General features: G+C 43.3%; 1 protein-coding gene across 1 annotated transcript in view; it reads right to left on the minus strand.

Annotated features, from left to right (window-relative positions):
- Positions 1-18,887, minus strand: part of LOC121857619 (zinc finger protein ZIC 4-like) — a 46,977-nt gene extending 28,090 nt beyond the window's left edge. Inside the window, exon 1 of the mRNA XM_042353681.1 lies at positions 17,930-18,887. Coding sequence (XP_042209615.1) covers positions 17,930-18,734 — 805 coding nt within the window. The 5' untranslated portion in view covers positions 18,735-18,887. The remainder of the gene's footprint in view (positions 1-17,929) is intronic.
- Between the last annotated feature and the right edge of the window lie 957 nt (positions 18,888-19,844).

Consider the following 19,844-nt stretch of genomic DNA (forward strand, 5'->3'; position numbering starts at 1 on the left):
GATGGGGTGTGGTGAGGTGATGGGGTGTGGTGTGAGGGTGTGTGGGAGGTGATGGGGTGTGGTGAGGTGGGGGTCAGGAGGGTTATGAGGGGGTTGGGAGGGAGGGAGGGAGGTCAGGGGGAGAGGGGAAGTGAGGGAGGTGGAGGGGGTACTAAGGGCTGAGTTACTGGGAGGGAGATGGAGGGGGGGAATCAGGGAGAGGGAGGAGGGAGGGAGATGGAGGTCAGGGGAGAGGGAGGGAGGGAAGTGGAGGTCAGGAGGGCACGACCACCAAATAACCTGTGACTAATGCTGGTGTTGGCCTCGTCTTAACAATGTCCCAAAAATCCGTGAAAACATACAATACCTCGAACCATAGACCAGTTGATTAAGCAAGGCCCACTCTACCTGCCCAGGGTAATAGTCAAGGTGTCTCTCCCTGCCTCCCTACCTACCTGCCTCCCTACCTATCTCCCCCTCCCTCCCTCCCTACCCTTCCCCCCTCACACCTCAATCACCGCCCTATTGTTTATTTTTGTTGTTTTTCTTCAGGTAAGATGAACCGAGTGTGTTACCTGAGGAAGGCCGACCGCTGTCTCACTTCCCTGACAGGTAAGAAATTATTGTTTTTGTTTGTTTTTTGATAAGAGACTAACTGACGGTACTACGTGATATATTGGTCGATGGTCTATCATACTGGTGGTCAGGAACATCTCTCTATCATACTGGTGGTCAGGAACATCTCTCTATCATACTGGTGGTCAGGAACATTTATCATACTGGTGGTCAGGAACATCTCTCTATCATACTGGTGGTCAGAACATCTCTCTATCATACTGGTGGTCAGGAACATCTCTCTATCATACTGGTGGTCAGGAACATTTATCATACTGGTGGTCAGGAACATCTCTCTATCATACTGGTGGTCAGGAACATTTATCATACTGGTGGTCAGGAACATTTATCATACTGGTGGTCAGGAACATTTTTTCATACTGGTGGTCAGAAACATTTATCATACTGGTGGTCAGGGACATTTATCATACTGGTGGTCAGGAGCATTTATCATACTGGTGGTCAGGAACATTTATTATACTGGTGGTCAGGAACATTTATCATACTGGTGGTCAGGAACATTTATCATACTGGTGGTCAGGACATTTATCATACGTGGTCAGAGCATTTATCATACTGGTGGTAGGAACATTTATCATACTGGTGGTCAGGAACATTTATCATACTGGTGGTCAGGACATTTATCATACTGATGGTCGGAACATTTATCATATTGGTGGTCAGGAACATTTATCATACTGGTGGTCAGGAACATTTATCATACTGATGGTCAGGAACATTTATCATACTGGTGGTCAGGAACATTTATCATACTGGTGGTCAGGAACATTTATCATACTGGTGGTCAGGAGCATTTATCATACTGGTGGTCAGGAGCATTTATCATACTGGTGGTCAGGAGCATTTATCATACTGGTGGTCAGGAACATCTCGCTATTATCCTGCGGTCGTAAGTCGGTAATCTGTCTCACAACAGACGCTTCACTAATCTGCTCCAGAGCGAAATCTGACGTAATCCGTAATGCTAAAATCGGGTATAATCTGTCGCTAGAGAGGCTTTTGTCCCATGGGTGGCCTTGCCGGATAGCATAACACAGTACGACCCTCAGACATAAGTACGACCCCATCAGAAGAAACACAATACAAGTACAACGCCATCAGAACAACCATAACATAAGTACACCCATAAGAACAACCATAACATAAGTACGACCCCATCAGAAAAACCATAACATAAGTACGACCCCATCAGAACAACCATAACAAAGTACCCCATCAGAACAACCATCACATAGTACGCCCCCATCAGAACAACCATAACACAAATGCACCATGAACAACCATAACATAAGTACGACCCCATCAGAACAACCATAAGTACATCATCAAACCATAACATAGTACGACCCCATCAAACCATAACATAAGTACAACCCCATCAGAGCAACCATAACATAAGTGACCATCAGAACAACCATAACATAGTACCCATGAACAACCACAATACCCATCAAAACCATAACATAGTACGACCCCATCAGAACAACCATAACATAAGTACAACCCCATCAGAACAACCATAACATAAGTACGACCCCATCAGAACAACCATAACATAAGTACAACCCCATCAGAACAACCATAACATAAGTACAACCCCATCAGAACAACCATAACAAAAGTACGACCCCATCAGAACAACCATAACATAAGTGCATCAGAACAACCATAACAAAGTACAACCCATCAGAACAACCATAGTAACCCATCAGAAACATAATCCCATCAGAACACCATAACATAAGTACGACCCCATCAGAACAACCATAACATAAGTACAACCCCATCAGAAAAACCATAACATAAATACGACCCCATCAGAACAACCATAACATAAGTACGACCCCATCAGAACAACCATAACATAAGTACAACCCCATCAGAACAACCATAACATAAGTACGCCCATAGAACAACCATAACATAAGTACGACCCCATCAGAACAACCAACATAAGTACGACCCCATCAGAACAACCATAACATAAGTACAACCCCATCAGAACAACCATAACATAAAGTACAACCCCATCAGCCCCAAAATAGACCCATCAGAACAACCATAACATAAATACGACCCATCAGAACAACAACATAAGTACACCATCAGACAACAACCAACATAAGTACGACCCCATCAGAACAACAACATAAGTACAACCCCATCAGAACAACCATAACAAGTACGACCCCATCAGAAAACCATAACATAGTACGCCCCATCAGACAACCATAACATAAGTACAACCCCATCAGAACAACCATAAAACATCAGAACAACCCCAACATAAGTAACCCCATCAGAACAACCTAACATAGTACAACCATCAGAACACCATAACATAAGTACGACCCCATCAGACAACCATAACATAAGTACCCCCATCAGAACAACCACAACAAGTACCACATCAGAGCAACCATAACATAAGTACAACCCCATCAGAGCAACCATAACATAAGTACAACCCCATCAGAACAACCATAACACAAAATACAACCCCATCAGAACAACCATAACATAAGTACAACCCATCAAACCATAACATAAGTACAACCCCATCAGAACAACCATAACATAAATACAACCCCATCAGAACAACCATAACACAAGTACAACCCCATCAGAACAACCATAACATAAGTACGACCCCATCAGAACAACCATAACATAAGTACGACCCCATCAGAACAACCATAACATAAGTACGACCATCAGAACAACCATAACATAAGTACACCATCAGAACAACCATAACATAAAGTACAACCCCATCAGAACAACCATAACATAAGTACAACCCCATCAGAGCAACCATAACATAAAACTACCCCATCAGAACAACCATAACAAGTACAACCCCATCAGAACAACCATAACATAAGTCATCAGAACAACCATAACACAATACGACCCCATCGACAACCATAACACAAGTACGACCCCATCAGAACAACCATAACACAAATACAACCCCATCAAACCATAACATAAAGTACAACCCCATCAGAACAACATAACATAAGTACAACATCCAGAACAACCATAACATAAGTAACATCAGAACAACCATAACATAAGTACAACCCCATCAGAACAACCATAACATAATACCCATCGACAACCATAACATAAGTACAACCCCATCAGAACAACCATAACACAAATACCCCATCAGAACAACCATAACTAAGTACAACCCCATCGAACAACCATAACATTAGTACAACCCCATCAGAACAACCATAACATAAATCAACCCCATCAGGCAACCATAACATAAGTACAAAACCATCAGAACAACCATAACACAAATCGACCCCATCAGAACAACCATAACATAAGTACAACCCATCAGAACAACCATAACATAAGTACAACCCCATCAGAACAACCATAACATAAGTACGACCCCATCAGAACAACATAACATTAGTACAACCCCAATAGAACAACCCATAAATCACAAACATCAGAACAACATAACATAAGTACAACCCCATCAGAACAACCATAACATAAGTGACCCCATCAGAACAACCATAACATAAGTACGACCCCATCAGAACAACCATAACATAAATACGACCCCATCAGAACAACCATAACATAAGTACAACCCCATCAGAACAACCATAACATAAGTACAACCCCATCAGAACAACCATAACACAAATACGACCCCATAGAACAACCATAACATAGTACAACACCATCAGAACAACCATAACATAAGTACGCCATCAGAACAACCATAACATAAGTACAACCCATCAGAACAACCATAACATAAGTACGCCCCATCAGAACAACCATAACATAAGTGAAACCCATCAGAACAACCATAACACAAATACGACCCCATCAGAACAACCTATAAAATACGACCCCATCAGAACAACATAACATAAGTACAACCCCATCAGAACAACCATAACACAAATACGACCCCATCAGAACAACCATAACACAAATACGACCCCATCAGAACAACCATAACATAAGTCATCAGAACAACCATAACATAAGTACGACCCCATCAGAACAACCATAACATAAGTACGCCCCATCAGAACAACCATAAAGTTCAACCCCATCAGAACAACCATAACATAAGTACAACCCCATCAGAACAACCATAACACAAATACGACCCCATCAGAACAACCATAACATAAGTACGCCCCATCAGAACAACCATAACATAAGTACAACCCCATCAGAGCAACCATAACACAAATACGACCCCATCAGAACAACCACTAAGTACAACCCCATCAGAACAACCATAACACAAATACGACCCCATCAGAACAACCATAACAGTACGACCCCATCAGAACAACCATAACATAAGTACGACCCCATCAGAACAACCATAACATAAGTACGACCCCATCAGAACAACCATAACATAGTACAACCCCATCAGAACAACCATAACACAAATACGACCCCATCAGAACAACCATAACATAGTAACCCCATCAGAACAACCATAACACAAATACGACCCCATCAGAACAACCATAACACAAATACACCCATCAGAACAACCATAACATAAGTACAACCCCATCAGAACAACCATAACACAAATACATCAGAACAACCATAACACAAATACACCATCAGAACAACCATAACATAAGTACAACCCCATCAAACACCATAACAAATACGACCCCATCAGAACAACCATAACATAAGTACAACCCCATCAGAACAACCATAACATAAGTACGCCCCATCAGAACAACCATAACATAAGTACGCCCCATCAGAACAACCATAACACAAAGTACGACCCCATCAGAACAACCATAACATAAGTACAACCCCATCAGAACAACCATAACATAAGTACAACCCCATCAGAACAACCATAACACAAATACGCCCCATCAGACAACCATAACATAAGTACGACCCCATCAGAACAACCATAACATAAGTACAACCCCATCAGAACAACCATAACACAAATACGACCCCATCAGAACAACCATAACATAAGTACAACCCCATCAGAACAACCATAACACAAATACGACCCCATCAGAACAACCATAACATAAGTACAACCCCATCAGAACAACCATAACATAAGTACGACCCCATCAGAACAACCATAACATAATACGACCCCATCAGAACAACCATAACATAAGTACAACCCCATCAGAACAACCATAACACAATACGACCCCATCAGAACAACCATAACATAAGTACACCATCAGAACAACCATAACACAAATACGACCCCATCAGAACAACCATAACACAAGTACAACCCATCAAACACCATAACACAAATACGACCCCATCAGAACAACCATAACATAAGTACAACCCCATCAGAACAACCATAACACAAATACGACCCCATCAGAACAACCATAACATAAGTACAACCCCATCAGAACAACCATAACACAAATACGACCCCATCAGAACAACCATAACATAAGTACAACCCCATCAGAACAACCATAACACAAATACGACCCCATCAGAACAACCATAACATAGTACAACCCCATCAGAACAACCATAACACAAATACGACCCCATCAGAACAACCATAACATAAGTACAACCCATCAGAACACCATAACATAGTACATCCCCATCAGAACAACCATAACATAAGTACGACCCCATCAGAACAACCATAACATAAGTACAACCCCATCAGAACAACCATAACATAAGCCACCCATCAGAACAACCATAACATAAGTACAACCCCATCAGAACAACCATAACACAAATACGACCCCATCAGAACAACCATAACTAGTACAACCCCATCAAAACAACCATAACACAAATACGACCCCATCAGAACAACCATAACTGTACGACCATCAGAACAACCACAACATAAGTACAACCCCATCAGAGCAACCATAACACAAATACACCCATCAGAACAACCATAACATAAGTACAACCCCATCAGAACAACCATAACATAAGTACGACCCCATCAGAACAACCATAACATAAGTACGACCCCATCAGAACAACCATAACAAATACGACCCCATCAGAACAACCATAACATAAATGAACCCATCAGAACAACCATAACATAAGTGACCCATCAGAAAACCATAACATAAGTCGACCCCATCAGAACAACCATAACATAAGTACGACCCCATCAGAACAACCATAACATAAGTTCAACCCCATCAGAGCAACCATAACACAAATGACCATCAGAACAACCATAACATAAGTACGACCCCATCAGAGCAACCATAACACAAATACGACCATCACAACCACAGGTACGACCCCTTCCGAAGATCCAGGGCAAGTATTCCATCACCGCGATATATCAATTATCTTACAGAAATCCTCAAGAAATACAGAATTATGGTTACAGGGTGTGTCTGAGGTGTTTATTGGTAGTACAGTGTGGTGTTTATTGGTGTACAGTGTTACATGGTGTGTCTGGGGTGTTTATTGAGTCATACAGTGTTACATGGTGTGTCAGGTGTTTGGTATTACAGTGTTACATATTGTCTGAGGGTGTTTATTAGTAGTAATACAGTATGGTGTGTCTGGGGTGTTTATTAGTAATACAGTGTTACATGTTTTATTCAGTGTTACATGGTGTGTCTGGGGTGTTTATTGGTAGTAATACAGTGTTACATGGTGTGTCTAAGTTGTTATTAGTAGTAATACAGTTACAAGTGTGTCTGGGGTGTTTATTGAGTAGTAATACAGTGTTATGGTGTGTCTAAGTGTTTATTGTCATGTACATGGGTGTTTGTACAGTGTTACAGGTGTGTCTGAGGTGTTTATTGGTAGTAATACAGTGTTATGGTGTGTCTGAGGTGTTTATTGGTAATTACAGTGTTACAGGTGTGTCTGAGGTGTTTATTGGTAGTAATACAGTGTTACATTGTGTCTAGGTGTTTATTGGTAGTAATACAGTGTTACATGGTGTGTCTGGGGTGTTTTTGGTAGTAATACAGTGTACATGGTGTGTCTGAGGTGTTTATTAGCGTATACAGTGTTACATGGTGTGTCTGGGGTGTTTATTGGTAGTAATACAGTGTTACAGGTGTCTGGGGTGTTTTTGGTGGTAATACAGTGTTACATTTGTGTCTGAGGTGTTTATTGGTAGTAATGTGTTACATGGTGTGTCTGGGGTGTTTGTGGTGTATACAGTGTTACATGGTGTGTCTGAGGTGTTTATTGGTAGTAATACAGTGTTACATGGTGTGTCTGAGGTGTTTATTGGTAGTAATACAGTGTTACATGGTGTGTCTGAGGTGTTTATTGGTAGTAATACAGTGTTATGGTGTGTCTGAGGTGTTTATTGGTAGTAATACAGTGTTACAGTGTGTCTGAGTGTTTATTGGTAGTAATACAGTGTTACAGGGTGTGTCTGGGGTGTTTATTGGTAGTAATACAGTGTTATGGTGTGTCTGAGGTGTTTATTGGTAGTACAGTGTTACAGGGTGTGTCTGAGGTGTTTATTGGTGGTAATACAGTGTTACAGGGTGTGTCTGGGGTGTTTATTGGTAGTAATACAGTGTTACATGGTGTGTCTGAGGTGTTTTTGGTGGTAATATAGTGTTACATGGTGTCTGGGGTGTTTATTGGTAGTAATACAGTGTTACATGGTGTGTCTGGGGTGTTTATTGGTAGTAATAGTGTTTCATGGTGTGTCTGAGGTGTTTATTGTAGTAATACAGTGTTACATTGTTTAGGTGTTTATTGGTAGTAATACAGTGTTACATGGTGTGTCTGGGGTGTTTATTGGTAGTAATACAGTGTTACATGGGTGTGTCTGAGGTGTTTATTGGTATAATACAGTGTTACATATTGTGTCTGAGGTGTTTATTGGTAGTAATACAGTGTTACATGGTGTGTCTAGGTGTTTATTGTAGTAATACAGTGTTACATGGTGTGTCTGAGGTGTTTATTGGTAGTAATACAGTGTTACATGGTGTGTCTGAGGTGTTTATTGGTAGTAATACAGTGTTACATTGTGTCTGAGGTGTTTTTGGTAGTAATACAGTGTTACAGGTGTGTCTGGGTGTGGTGGTAATACAGTGTTACAGGGTGTCTGGGTGTTTATTGGTGTATACAGTGTTCAGTGTGTCTTCATTGGATGTGTCTGAGGTGTTTATTGGTGGTAATACAGTGTTTGGGATGTGTCTGGGTGTTTATTGGAGTGTAATACAGTGTTACATGGGTGTGTCAGAGTGTTTATTGGTAGTAATACAGTGTTACATGGTGTGTCTGAGGTGTTTATTGGTAGTAATACAGTGTTACATGGTGTGTCTGAGGTGTTTTTGGTAGTATACAGTTATGGTGTCTGGTGTTTATTGGTAGTAATACAGTGTTACAGGATGTGTCTGAGGTGTTTATTGGTGGTAATACAGTGTTACATGGTGTGTCTGAGGTGTTTATTGGTGGTAATACAGTGTTACAGGATGTGTCTGAGGTGTTTATTGGTGGTAATACAGTGTTACATGGTGTGTCTAGGTGTTTATTACTTGGGGTGTTTATTGGTAGTAATACAGTGTTACATGGTGTGTCTGAGGTGTTTTGGTAGTAATACAGTGTTACATTGTGTCAGTGTTTATTGGTAGTAATACAGTGTTACATGGTGTGTCTGAGGTGTTTATTGGTAGTAATACAGTGTTACATGGTGTGTCTGAGGTGTTTGGTAGTAATACAGTGTTACATGGTGTGTCTGAGTGTTTATTGGTAGTAATACAGTGTTAATTGTGTCTGAGGTGTTTATTGGTAGTAATACAGTGTTACATGGTGTGTCTGAGGTGTTTATTGGTGGTAATACAGTGTTACATGGGTGTGTCTGAGGTGTTTATTGGTAGTAATACAGTGTTACATGGTGTGTCTGAGGTGTTATTGGTAGTAATACAGTGTTACATGGTGTGTCTGAGGTGTTTATTGGTAGTAATACAGTGTTACATGGTGTGTCTGAGGTGTTTATTGGTGGTATACAGTGTTACATGGTGTGTCTGAGGTGTTTATTGGTGTAATACAGTGTTACAGGGTGTGTCTGAGGTGTTTATTGGTAGTAATACAGTGTTACATGGTGTGTCTGAGGTGTTTATTGGTAGTAATACAGTGTTACATGGTGTGTCTGGGGTGTTTATTGGTAGTAATACAGTGTTACATGGTGTGTCTGGGTGTTTATTGTAGTAATACAGTGTTACATGGTGTGTCTGAGGTGTTTATTGGTAGTAATACAGTGTTACATGGTGTGTCTGAGGTGTTTATTGGTAGTAATACAGTGTTACATGGTGTGTCTGGGGTGTTTATTGGTAGTATACAGTGTTACATGGTGTGTCTGGGGTGTTTATTGGTAGTAATACAGTGTTACATGGTGTGTCTGAGGTGTTTATTGGTAGTAATACAGTGTTACATGGTGTGTCTGAGGTGTTTATTGGTAGTAATACAGTGTTACAGGGTGTGTCTGAGGTGTTTATTGGTAGTAATACAGTGTTACATGGTGTGTCTGAGGTGTTTATTGGTAGTAATACAGTGTTACATGGTGTGTCTGGGTGGTACCGTTTGACTGACGTGTGTAATCTGAGGATAATCTCTTGTTGGCTGACGTATCTCCCATTGTAATCAGCAGAGATGGTGTTTGTGGGGTGGTGGGGGAGGGTTGTGGGTGGTGGGGGAGGTGTTGTGGGTGGTGGGGAGGGGTTGTGGGGTGGTGGGGAGGGGTTGTGGGCTGGGAGGTGGGTGGGGTTGGGGGAGGGGTGGTGGGAGGGTTGTGGGCTGTGGGGGAGGGGGTTGGGTGGGAGTGGAGGTTGGGAGTGGTGGGGGAAGCGTTGTGGGTGGTGGGGAAGCGTTGTGAGTGGTGGGGAGGGGTTGTGGGCGGTGGGGCAGGACCTCACCACCGTAAACTGTACCGGGGATCATCAGGTCTATCACCCGGGGGATCCTGACCACCGCTCACACCACCGACAACGATCACATAACACACCTGGATAATACGATACACACACACTCACACACACACACACAGCACCCCCACTTCTATACAGTACCGCTAACATGTTAATATACCTTTAATCAGTAACGAAAATAAGGAAAAATAACAACGATGGAGAGACAAAGAATAACGGAGACTATATTAAAAGGTGTGTGTGTGTGTGTGTGTGTGTGTGTGTGTGTGTGTGTGTGTGTGTGTGTGTGTGTGTGTGTGTGTGTGTGTGTGTGTGTCTGTGTGGGAGTGAGTGAGTGGAGGAGTGAGGAGTGTGTGTGTGTGTGTGTGTGTGTGTGTGTGTGTGTGTGTGTGTGTGTGTGTGTGTGTGTGTGTGTGGAAGACACATTTATACAACCTCTCGTGTTTGTCAGTCTCTCTCTTTCTCTCTCTCTCTTGCTCGGTGGCCCAACTAGTTTTATGGACGGGGAGGGAGGGAGAGAGAGAGAGGGGGAGAGAGGGGGGGAAGGGGGGCACCTGTTGTAAAAATTAACTCAACTGCTCTCAGTGTATTAAGAGACATGAGACGGCCTTCAATTGGATCTAAATACCTCACATGTCGTACGAATGACCCCCCCTCCCTCCCTCCCACAGCAAGAGGAGATATGCTAACCCCTTTGAAAATACCTAACAACACCACCACCCAGTTAGGTTAGGTTTGGTTAGGTTAAGTTAGGTTTGGTTAGGTTAAGTTAGGTTAGGTTTGGTTGGGTTAGGTGAGGTGAAGATTAGGTTAGGTCAGGTTACATTAGGTTAGATTAGGCAAGGCAAAGATTAGGTTTGATTGGATTAGGTAAAGATTAGGTGAGGTAAAGGTTAGATTAGGTTAGTTAAAGATCAGGTTAGGTTAGGTTAAGTGAGGTGAAGATTAGGTTAAGTTAGGTTAGGTTAGGTTAAGAGGTGATGGTGAAGAAACACTATAACGGCTGTACTTAACGAAGGCTCGGGGTGGGTAGGTCACTTTTTACAACGCGAGGCAAACAATAATACACTGTAAAAATCACCTACATTATGACCCTCTGTTCGGGCGGAAAATTTACGCTATAAACCTTCTCCTTTACGAAATTGACGTAAAAAAATATATATATAACGAAGAAGACTAAAGACAACCGTAATGTAAACCCTTGAAAAATGACAAGGCGGCTGGGGGGATAATTACTGCATGGTACAGAGGTCTTCAATGGTGGACCAGACGCTAAAGTTGTTCATGGTTCCTTGTGAGAGAGAGAGAGAGAGAGAGAGAGAGAGAGAGAGAGAGAGAGAGAGAGAGAGAGAGTAAATCAAGGACAATAAAGAGAGAAAAGGACGGTGACTAAGGGCAAGAGAGAGAGTGAGTTCGTCAGGGGCAGCCACCAAGAACATGTGTTTCACGGGTCCTCAACACTGTTCCCCTGATAACGGAGACCACAGGAACACGGCGACTGAGATAACCTTACCACACCGTTCAGGGGGAGGGAAGGAGGGTAGGAGGGAGGGAAGGAGGGTAGGGAGGGAGGGTAGAGAGGGAGGGAAAGAGGAGAGAGAGAGGGAAGGAGGGTAGGGGGAGAGGAGGGAAGGGAGGGTAGGGAGGGTAGGGTAGAGAGAGGGAGGGAGGGAGGGAGGAGGGTAGAGAGGAGGGTAGAGAGAGGGAAGGAGGGTAGGGTAGAGAGGGAGGGAAGGAGGGTAGGGAGGAGGAAGAGAGGGAGGGAAGAGAGGGAGGGAAGGATTCTAGAGAGGGAGGGAAGGAGGGTAGAGAGGGAGGGAAGGAGGGTAGAGAGGGAGGGAAGGAGGGTAGGGAAGGATGGATGGTCGCTTAATAGGACGGGGAAGATGGTAAGGATGGTTGGATGGTCGTATGGTTAGTCCTCTACCTTCCCTCTCAACCTTGGGTAGAAACCAAATGACCAGACAGACCTCTTCTTCAACCACTACCACCAGCTCTTATCTCACAGCAACCACAACAACCACCACCATCACCGTTATCATCAACTGTTATCTTACAACAACCACAACTACCATCATCTTACAACAACCACAACTACCATCATCTTACAACTACCACCATCTTACAACAACCACAACTACCATCATCTTACAACTACCACCATCTTACAACAACCACAACTACCATCATCTTAAAACTACCACCATCTTACAACAACCACAACTACCATCATCTTACAACTACCACCATCTTACAACAACCACAACTACCATCATCTTAAAAACTACCACCATCTTACAACAACCACAACTACCATCATCTTAAAACTACCACCATCTTACAACAACCACAACTACCATCATCTTACAACTACCACCATCTTACAACAACCACAACTACCATCATCTTAAAACTACCACCATCTTACAACAACCACAACTACCATCATCTTACAACTACCACCATCTTACAACAACCACAACTACCATCATCTTACAACCACCATCGACCAATCTACCACTGTACCAATTATATTATAACAAACAACTACCACCATCTTTTATCTCACAACAACTATCACTACTACCACCATCCACCAACCACAATCTTATTACCAGGACGACTAACGACCTCTAATGGTACTACCTGACACTTGCCTCACCTGGCCTACCTAATTACAGGTACGACCACCAACCATGACGAAACTTACATGTGTACGCAAATAAAACTATTATATGCACATACATACATACATGCATTATATTTACACGCACACAACATTTGATTATACATACACACGTAGACAATAATTTAAACATACAGAGGCTAATGGTTGAACCTCTTGTATGAGGATGGCCGGCCCAAGAGCCACCTACAGGCGTGAATTTGTTTAAGGTGTAGAAGCTGTCGCCAACACAACAACCACACCTTGAGTTAACGAGCTGCATGACCCGGTGTTTAAGGTGTAGAAGCTGTCGCCAACATAACAACCACACCCTGAGTTAACGAGCTGCATGACCCAATGTTTAAGGTGTAGAAGCTGTCGCCAACATAACAACCACACCCTGAGTTAACGAGCTGCATGACCCAATGTTTAAGGTGTAGAAGCTGTCGCCAACAAAGCTGCAACCAATCTTGAGTTAACGAGCTGCATGACGCAATGTTTAAGGTGTAGAAGCTGTCGCCAACACAACAACCACACCTTGAGTTAACGAGCTGCATGACCACGGTGTTTAAGGTGTAGAAGCTGTCGCCAACATAACAACCACACCCTAAGTTAACGAGCTGCATGACTCGGTGTTTAAGGTGTAGAAGCTGTCGCCAACATAACAACCACACCCTGAGTTAACGAGCTGCATGACCCAATGTTTAAGGTGTAGAAGCTGTCGCCAACAAAACAACCACACCCTGAGTTAACGAGCTGCATGATCCAGTATTTAAGGTGTAGAAGCTGTCGCCATCACAACAACCACACCCTGAGTTAACGAGCTGCATGACGCAATGTTTAAGGTGTAGAAGCTGTCGCCAACACAACAACCACACCTTGAGTTAACGAGCTGCATGACGCAATGTTTAAGATGTAGAAGCTGTCGCCAACATAACAGCAACACCCTGAGTTAATGAGCTGCGTTACCGAGTGCCAAGGAATAGTCCGAGAAGACCGGACAACTCTCCAACTGGACTGGCTAACCAGTGCAGAAAGATTTAGGAGTGATGATAAGTAGGAATCTTAAGCCAAGTAAACAATGTGTATTTGCTCGTAACAAGGCTAACAAAGTACTTGGGTTCATACAAAGGAGTGTTAGTTACAAGACTAGCGAGGTCATCCTAAAACTATATCTTGCGCTTGTGAGACCACACCTGGATTACGCAGTTCAGTTCTGGTCACCGTATTTCAGAATGGATATAGAATCCTTGGAAAGAATTCAGAGGAGAATGACAAGACTAATCCCGGGCATTAGGAACCTTGAGCACAGAGACAGGTTAAAGCATCTTAATTTGCACTCCCTTGAGAGACGTAGAGCGAGGGGCGACCTGATAGAGGTGTATAAGTGGAAGTCAGGGCTGAACAAAGGTGACATTACAAAGGTACTCAAACTATCCAACCAGGAGCGAACTCGTAACAATGGTTTTAAAGTAGACAAATTTAGATTTGGGCGCGAAATAAGTAAACATGGGTTTGGAAATAGAGTAATGGACGAATGGAACAAGTTACCAAACATCATCATTAACTCGAATACGCTGGATAGCTTAAAACATACAGTAGGTTGGATGATATGAGCAGTGGGGGTTGGGTGTAAATGGGACTGCCCAGTATGGCCCGCTGCAGTTTTCGCCATTCTTATGTTCTTTTTACCCCGGAACACGATCCGCAAATCGAGTAACATCCAGGTTCCCAATTACTGCTGGGTAGACAGAGGCAAATGGCGTAAAGAAACTTGCCCATAGATTTACCCTGCCCGGGGATCGAATATATATATATATATATATATATATATATATATATATATATATATATATATATATATACAGTACATACGTACATACATACATTTTATGTCATGATTGCTACACGTGGACGGCGGACGTCGTTTAGACAGACAGACAGACGTTAATGCGCTAACAGCTGACGGTAAGTGACAGACAAATTAGACAGTGATAAATATTAACATCGGCCATTAATATTAACTAGTATTAACATGGGGAAGTATCCAGCACGAACATCGAATTAATATTCACATAATGACGGAGACTTTAATTTAACATGATCGATAATACGTGATATTAACAGTAGAATATTATTAAAATAGAGTATTAAGGACACCGATATTCCCGCAAGTTAAAATTAACAAAATGGTAAAATTCATATAAGTCATAATTAACAATGATAATATGTATTTACCATAGCGTAAATTTAACATACTGATAATAAATAATAATAAAACTCGTTTAAGGTGAAATTAACAAGAGGTATTTACCAACGCTAACGTAAACAATATTAACAAAATATTAAATTAACAATGATAATAAAACCCAGGAAACTAAAATTAACAAAATCTAAACAATATTTACCCGTGGCTAAAAAAATTAACAATAATATTAACGGAATCTAGAATTTAACAGTGAAATTACGACGGTAAAATTAACACACACATTAAGTTAACATTATTCACGAATGTTAAAATTATATTCACCATAAATTGTGAGGTTAAATACATGGCTCTCCCATATATACACACATACACTCACCATACACACACACACATACACACACACACATACACTCACCATACACACACACACATACACTCACAATACACACACACACATACACTCACAATACACACACACACACACACTCACTATACACACACACACACACATCCATAAATATACATATACAAATATACATATACCGGTATATTAATAGATAAATATACATATATACTCATACACATATATATAGTACATACATACATGCATACACAGCTTATATGTATATTTAGTATTACAAGTCTAGCCCAGTATGGCGCCGGGTGACCGAATCAAGAATTACACACGCTCACCATTTTAACCTAACCATATATCTGTTCAACCTAACCTAACCTAACCTTTAACTCAATTATCCATTTATGCACTTGAATCTCTAAGTCAATCACCCTCTAAGTCAATCACCCTCTAAGTCAATCACCCTCTAAGTCAATCACCCTCCAAGTCAATCAATAGGATGTATAAAATCAGTGTTATTTTTAATCCGTCTCTGTAATCCAGGTTCCTAATGCCCTGGATTAAAACGTAGGTCACCTTAATTTAAATCATGTCTATGGAATATATATAGTGGTATACATCTAAATGGTTTAATACATATATATAGTGATGTATATGTATGTCACAGGTGCTTTATCGTTATGTAAACAATGGTGGAATAAATGTGTGTGTGTGAACATTGCTCTCAAGGGTTCGTTAAATATAGCTTATTGAGGTTAAGTTAACACAGATTTAACACAATCTTCGGAAGTTAACAGCGTTCTCAGGTTAATTTAACTTAATTACCGGAGGTTAACTTAACATGGTGTTCCTAAGTTGATTTAACGTAATCTCTGGGGGTTAACTTAACAGTGTTCGTAAGTTAATTTAAAACAATCTCCGGTGGTTAACAAAGTCTTCGTAGGTTAATTTAACATAATATCCGGAGGTTAACTTAACATAGCTCTCGAAGGTCAATTACACATAGTCATTAAAAGTCAAGTTAATAAAGCTTCCGGGTTTAATTTAACACAGCTTTGGGAAATTATGTTAACCTAATTATCGTCGGTTAACTAACAATAAGTAACAGAGGGAAGTTAACTTATTCTACAGAAATAACAAAATGATGGCGATAAAATTTCTCTCACTTGGGCAATATTTCCCTGCCGTCCCTCACCTGGGCAATATTTCTCTACAGTCTCTCACCTGGGCAACATTTCTCTATAATCTCTCACCTGGGCATTATTTCCCTGCCGTCTCTCACCTGGGCAATATTTCTCTACAGTCTCTCACCTGGGTAATATTTCTCTACAATCTCTCACTTGGGCATTATCAGACAGGTAAACACGTACCAATAATCAGCATTTATAATATTAAAAAAATTTCTACTGATCGGAATTTTTATTTACACTTCCAGGAGAAAAAATATAACCTATGAAATATTTTAGATGTGTGTGTTATTTATGTATGTATGTATGTATGTATGTATGGTGTAGACGGGAGAAGGTGCGATAAGAGTAGGAGAAAAATGCGGTAAAGACAAATGGTGTAATAAACTAGTAGAAATAATAGAGAGGATAAGATAATAGGCAGAATATAAGATAACACTGGTGGAGGGAGTGTGTTGTTGTTGGCGGGAGTTAGCGGTGAACAGTAAGTACACCAACAGCGGCAGCTAACGCAATCCCCGACACCACCACTACCGCCGCTACCCTCACCGCCGCTACCACACACACACACACATACCACATACCATTCTTAAAGACCTCTCTCTCTCTCTCACTCTCCTGATACCTGACACTACCACGGGCTGACACACAAGAAAAATACCCTGATCTCCTGACACCTGACACACACTGACACACGGGGTTAGGTTACCTTGGTCAGAGCGCCGCGGAGTGTTAGCCAGAGAAGCGCAGATGTTAACTGAACCAGCGGCGGCGGTCAGCGGTGAGGCTCGGCTACTAAACGTTGCCCTGGGCTAGCTAGCGTTTTAAACATCAAGAAGACTAATGACCGTCCTTCCGCCCACCTCACCCTCGCCTCTTGCTAATATTCTAACGCTAGATAGATGTTATTTACACTGGTTAACGACTATAAGGGGAGGAGAACGCCATCAACTACGGCAACAACGCGAGGTGATCACTTACCCGTGTGTGTTCTTTTGTGTATCTTAAGGTTCTCTGAGCGGGCGAACACCTTGCCACACCCCGGGAAGGGACACGGGAAGGGCTTCTCTCCCGTGTGTACCCGTATGTGGTTCACCAGCTTGTACTTGGCCTTGAAGCTGCGGCCGTTGCGGGGACAACTCTGCCAGTAGCAGGCGTGGTTGGTACACTCCGGGCCGCCCACGTGTTCCACCGTAATGTGCGTCACTATTTCGGGCATGTTGGTGAAAGTCTTGTTGCAGGGCTTCTTGGGGTTGGGCTGGTCGGGCTCCACCCACAGGCACGACAACTCCTGCTTGATGGGCTGCCGCATGTACCTGAAGAAGGCCCCAGGGGCGTGGGCGGCAGCCATGGGGTTCATGTTCATGTGGTTCATACCGGGATGAAATTGTGAACCCATCTGTTGGTGAGACCAGTCCATCCCCGCCAGTCTGTTCATGTTGTTCATGTGGCCGTGGTGGGCGTCATGCAGGCCGGGGAACATCATGGAGGAGGGATCGTGGCCCGCCAGCGTCGCCCCGAACATGGTGTGTTGGTGGTTGTTGGCCAGCTCGTGTGTACCCAACGTGCCCAGCGACGCCATGTGGTCCCGCCGGAGGAAGAGGTCCCTGGGGTAGGTGCCCATGTGCCCATGGTGCATGGTATGATGCGACATGCCATACCCATTGTTGTACTGGTTCCCCTGGGCGTGGGTCAGGCCGTCCGCGCTCATGTGATGGGTGGGCGGACTCAACTTGTGGCCCATAAGTGAACCCATGTGCCCACCATCCATAAATGGGTTCAACATTGTGCTGACAATACAACTTGTGGCTTCAAGAAACAATCACAACACTTCACTCCCCACACTCAACTGTCACACAGTGGCACTCCGTATATTACGCGCTCAAGCGTGCGACTGAGTCCGCCGGAGCGGTGCGACGCGCTACATTCACCACAGCACCTGGGCTTCGTGTGGATCCTCTACGATTCATCATTAAGGCTATACCAGCAAGACTCGCTGGGCTCCACGGGGGGTCCAGCCAGCCCACTGGTGCGCGCAGCGGGGCTCACAACACACGCCTCCTATTGGTCCTCAGGAGGGGTCCTGACCACGCCTCCAGCACCACCCCTCCTCACCCATGTCTCTTATTGGCCAGTCACAATTAGCTGGCTCCTCCCCCGCGTATCCTACCCACTCACTTGACAGAGTAAACTATGGAGGGTGGAGGCAGGAAATCCAGGAGAGGCGGAGCTAATGTTGAACTCCTGGAGAGCCGCTCAGTAGGCTGCTGGGCTGGCCAGGGGTGAGCACCGGCCCATCACGCCTCATAACACAACATTTTAACGCTTACATCACATATAAACACCTTAATATACTTGTAGTCTCGTCTTTTAAATATTAATCAGAAGATGAAGGTAAAACTTGTGAATAAGAGGAATGGTTGGAGGTGGTGAGGCGGAGGAGCGTGGAGTGTGACCCACAGGGGGGCTTGGTGACCCCTGCCATGTGACACGGGAGGGGCAGGGCGACAACATGGCAGCCCCGCGGGGCACATCACACACGATACATTGTCAGCACCACCATCCACGTCACACACTCAAATTACGCAGCGAGCGTCCCCCCCACCCCGAGGATCTTGAACCAGTGTTGATAGGGAGCAATGCTTGTTACGCCAGACCCCCCCTGGACCAGCGCCACCTGAGGACGACTCACTACAGCAGGTCTCGCCGTCAGTGCCAACCGAGCACCGTGTAATGTGGCACGAGCGGCGAGGGACCAGCGCCCCGTGGTGCCCCCCGCCCCGCTCTCGTGGGGCACGACCCAGGGCGCTCACCACGACCCAGCTACCAACCCGCACACCACAACACCCTGCAGGAACCTTGAAGCCCAACAGTGAAGGACGAGGCTTCAAGGAAT

The sequence above is a fragment of the Homarus americanus genome, unplaced genomic scaffold, assembly GCF_018991925.1.
Source record: "Homarus americanus isolate GMGI-L3 unplaced genomic scaffold, GMGI_Hamer_2.0 scaffold30376, whole genome shotgun sequence".
NCBI classification, from domain to species: domain Eukaryota; kingdom Metazoa; phylum Arthropoda; class Malacostraca; order Decapoda; family Nephropidae; genus Homarus; species Homarus americanus.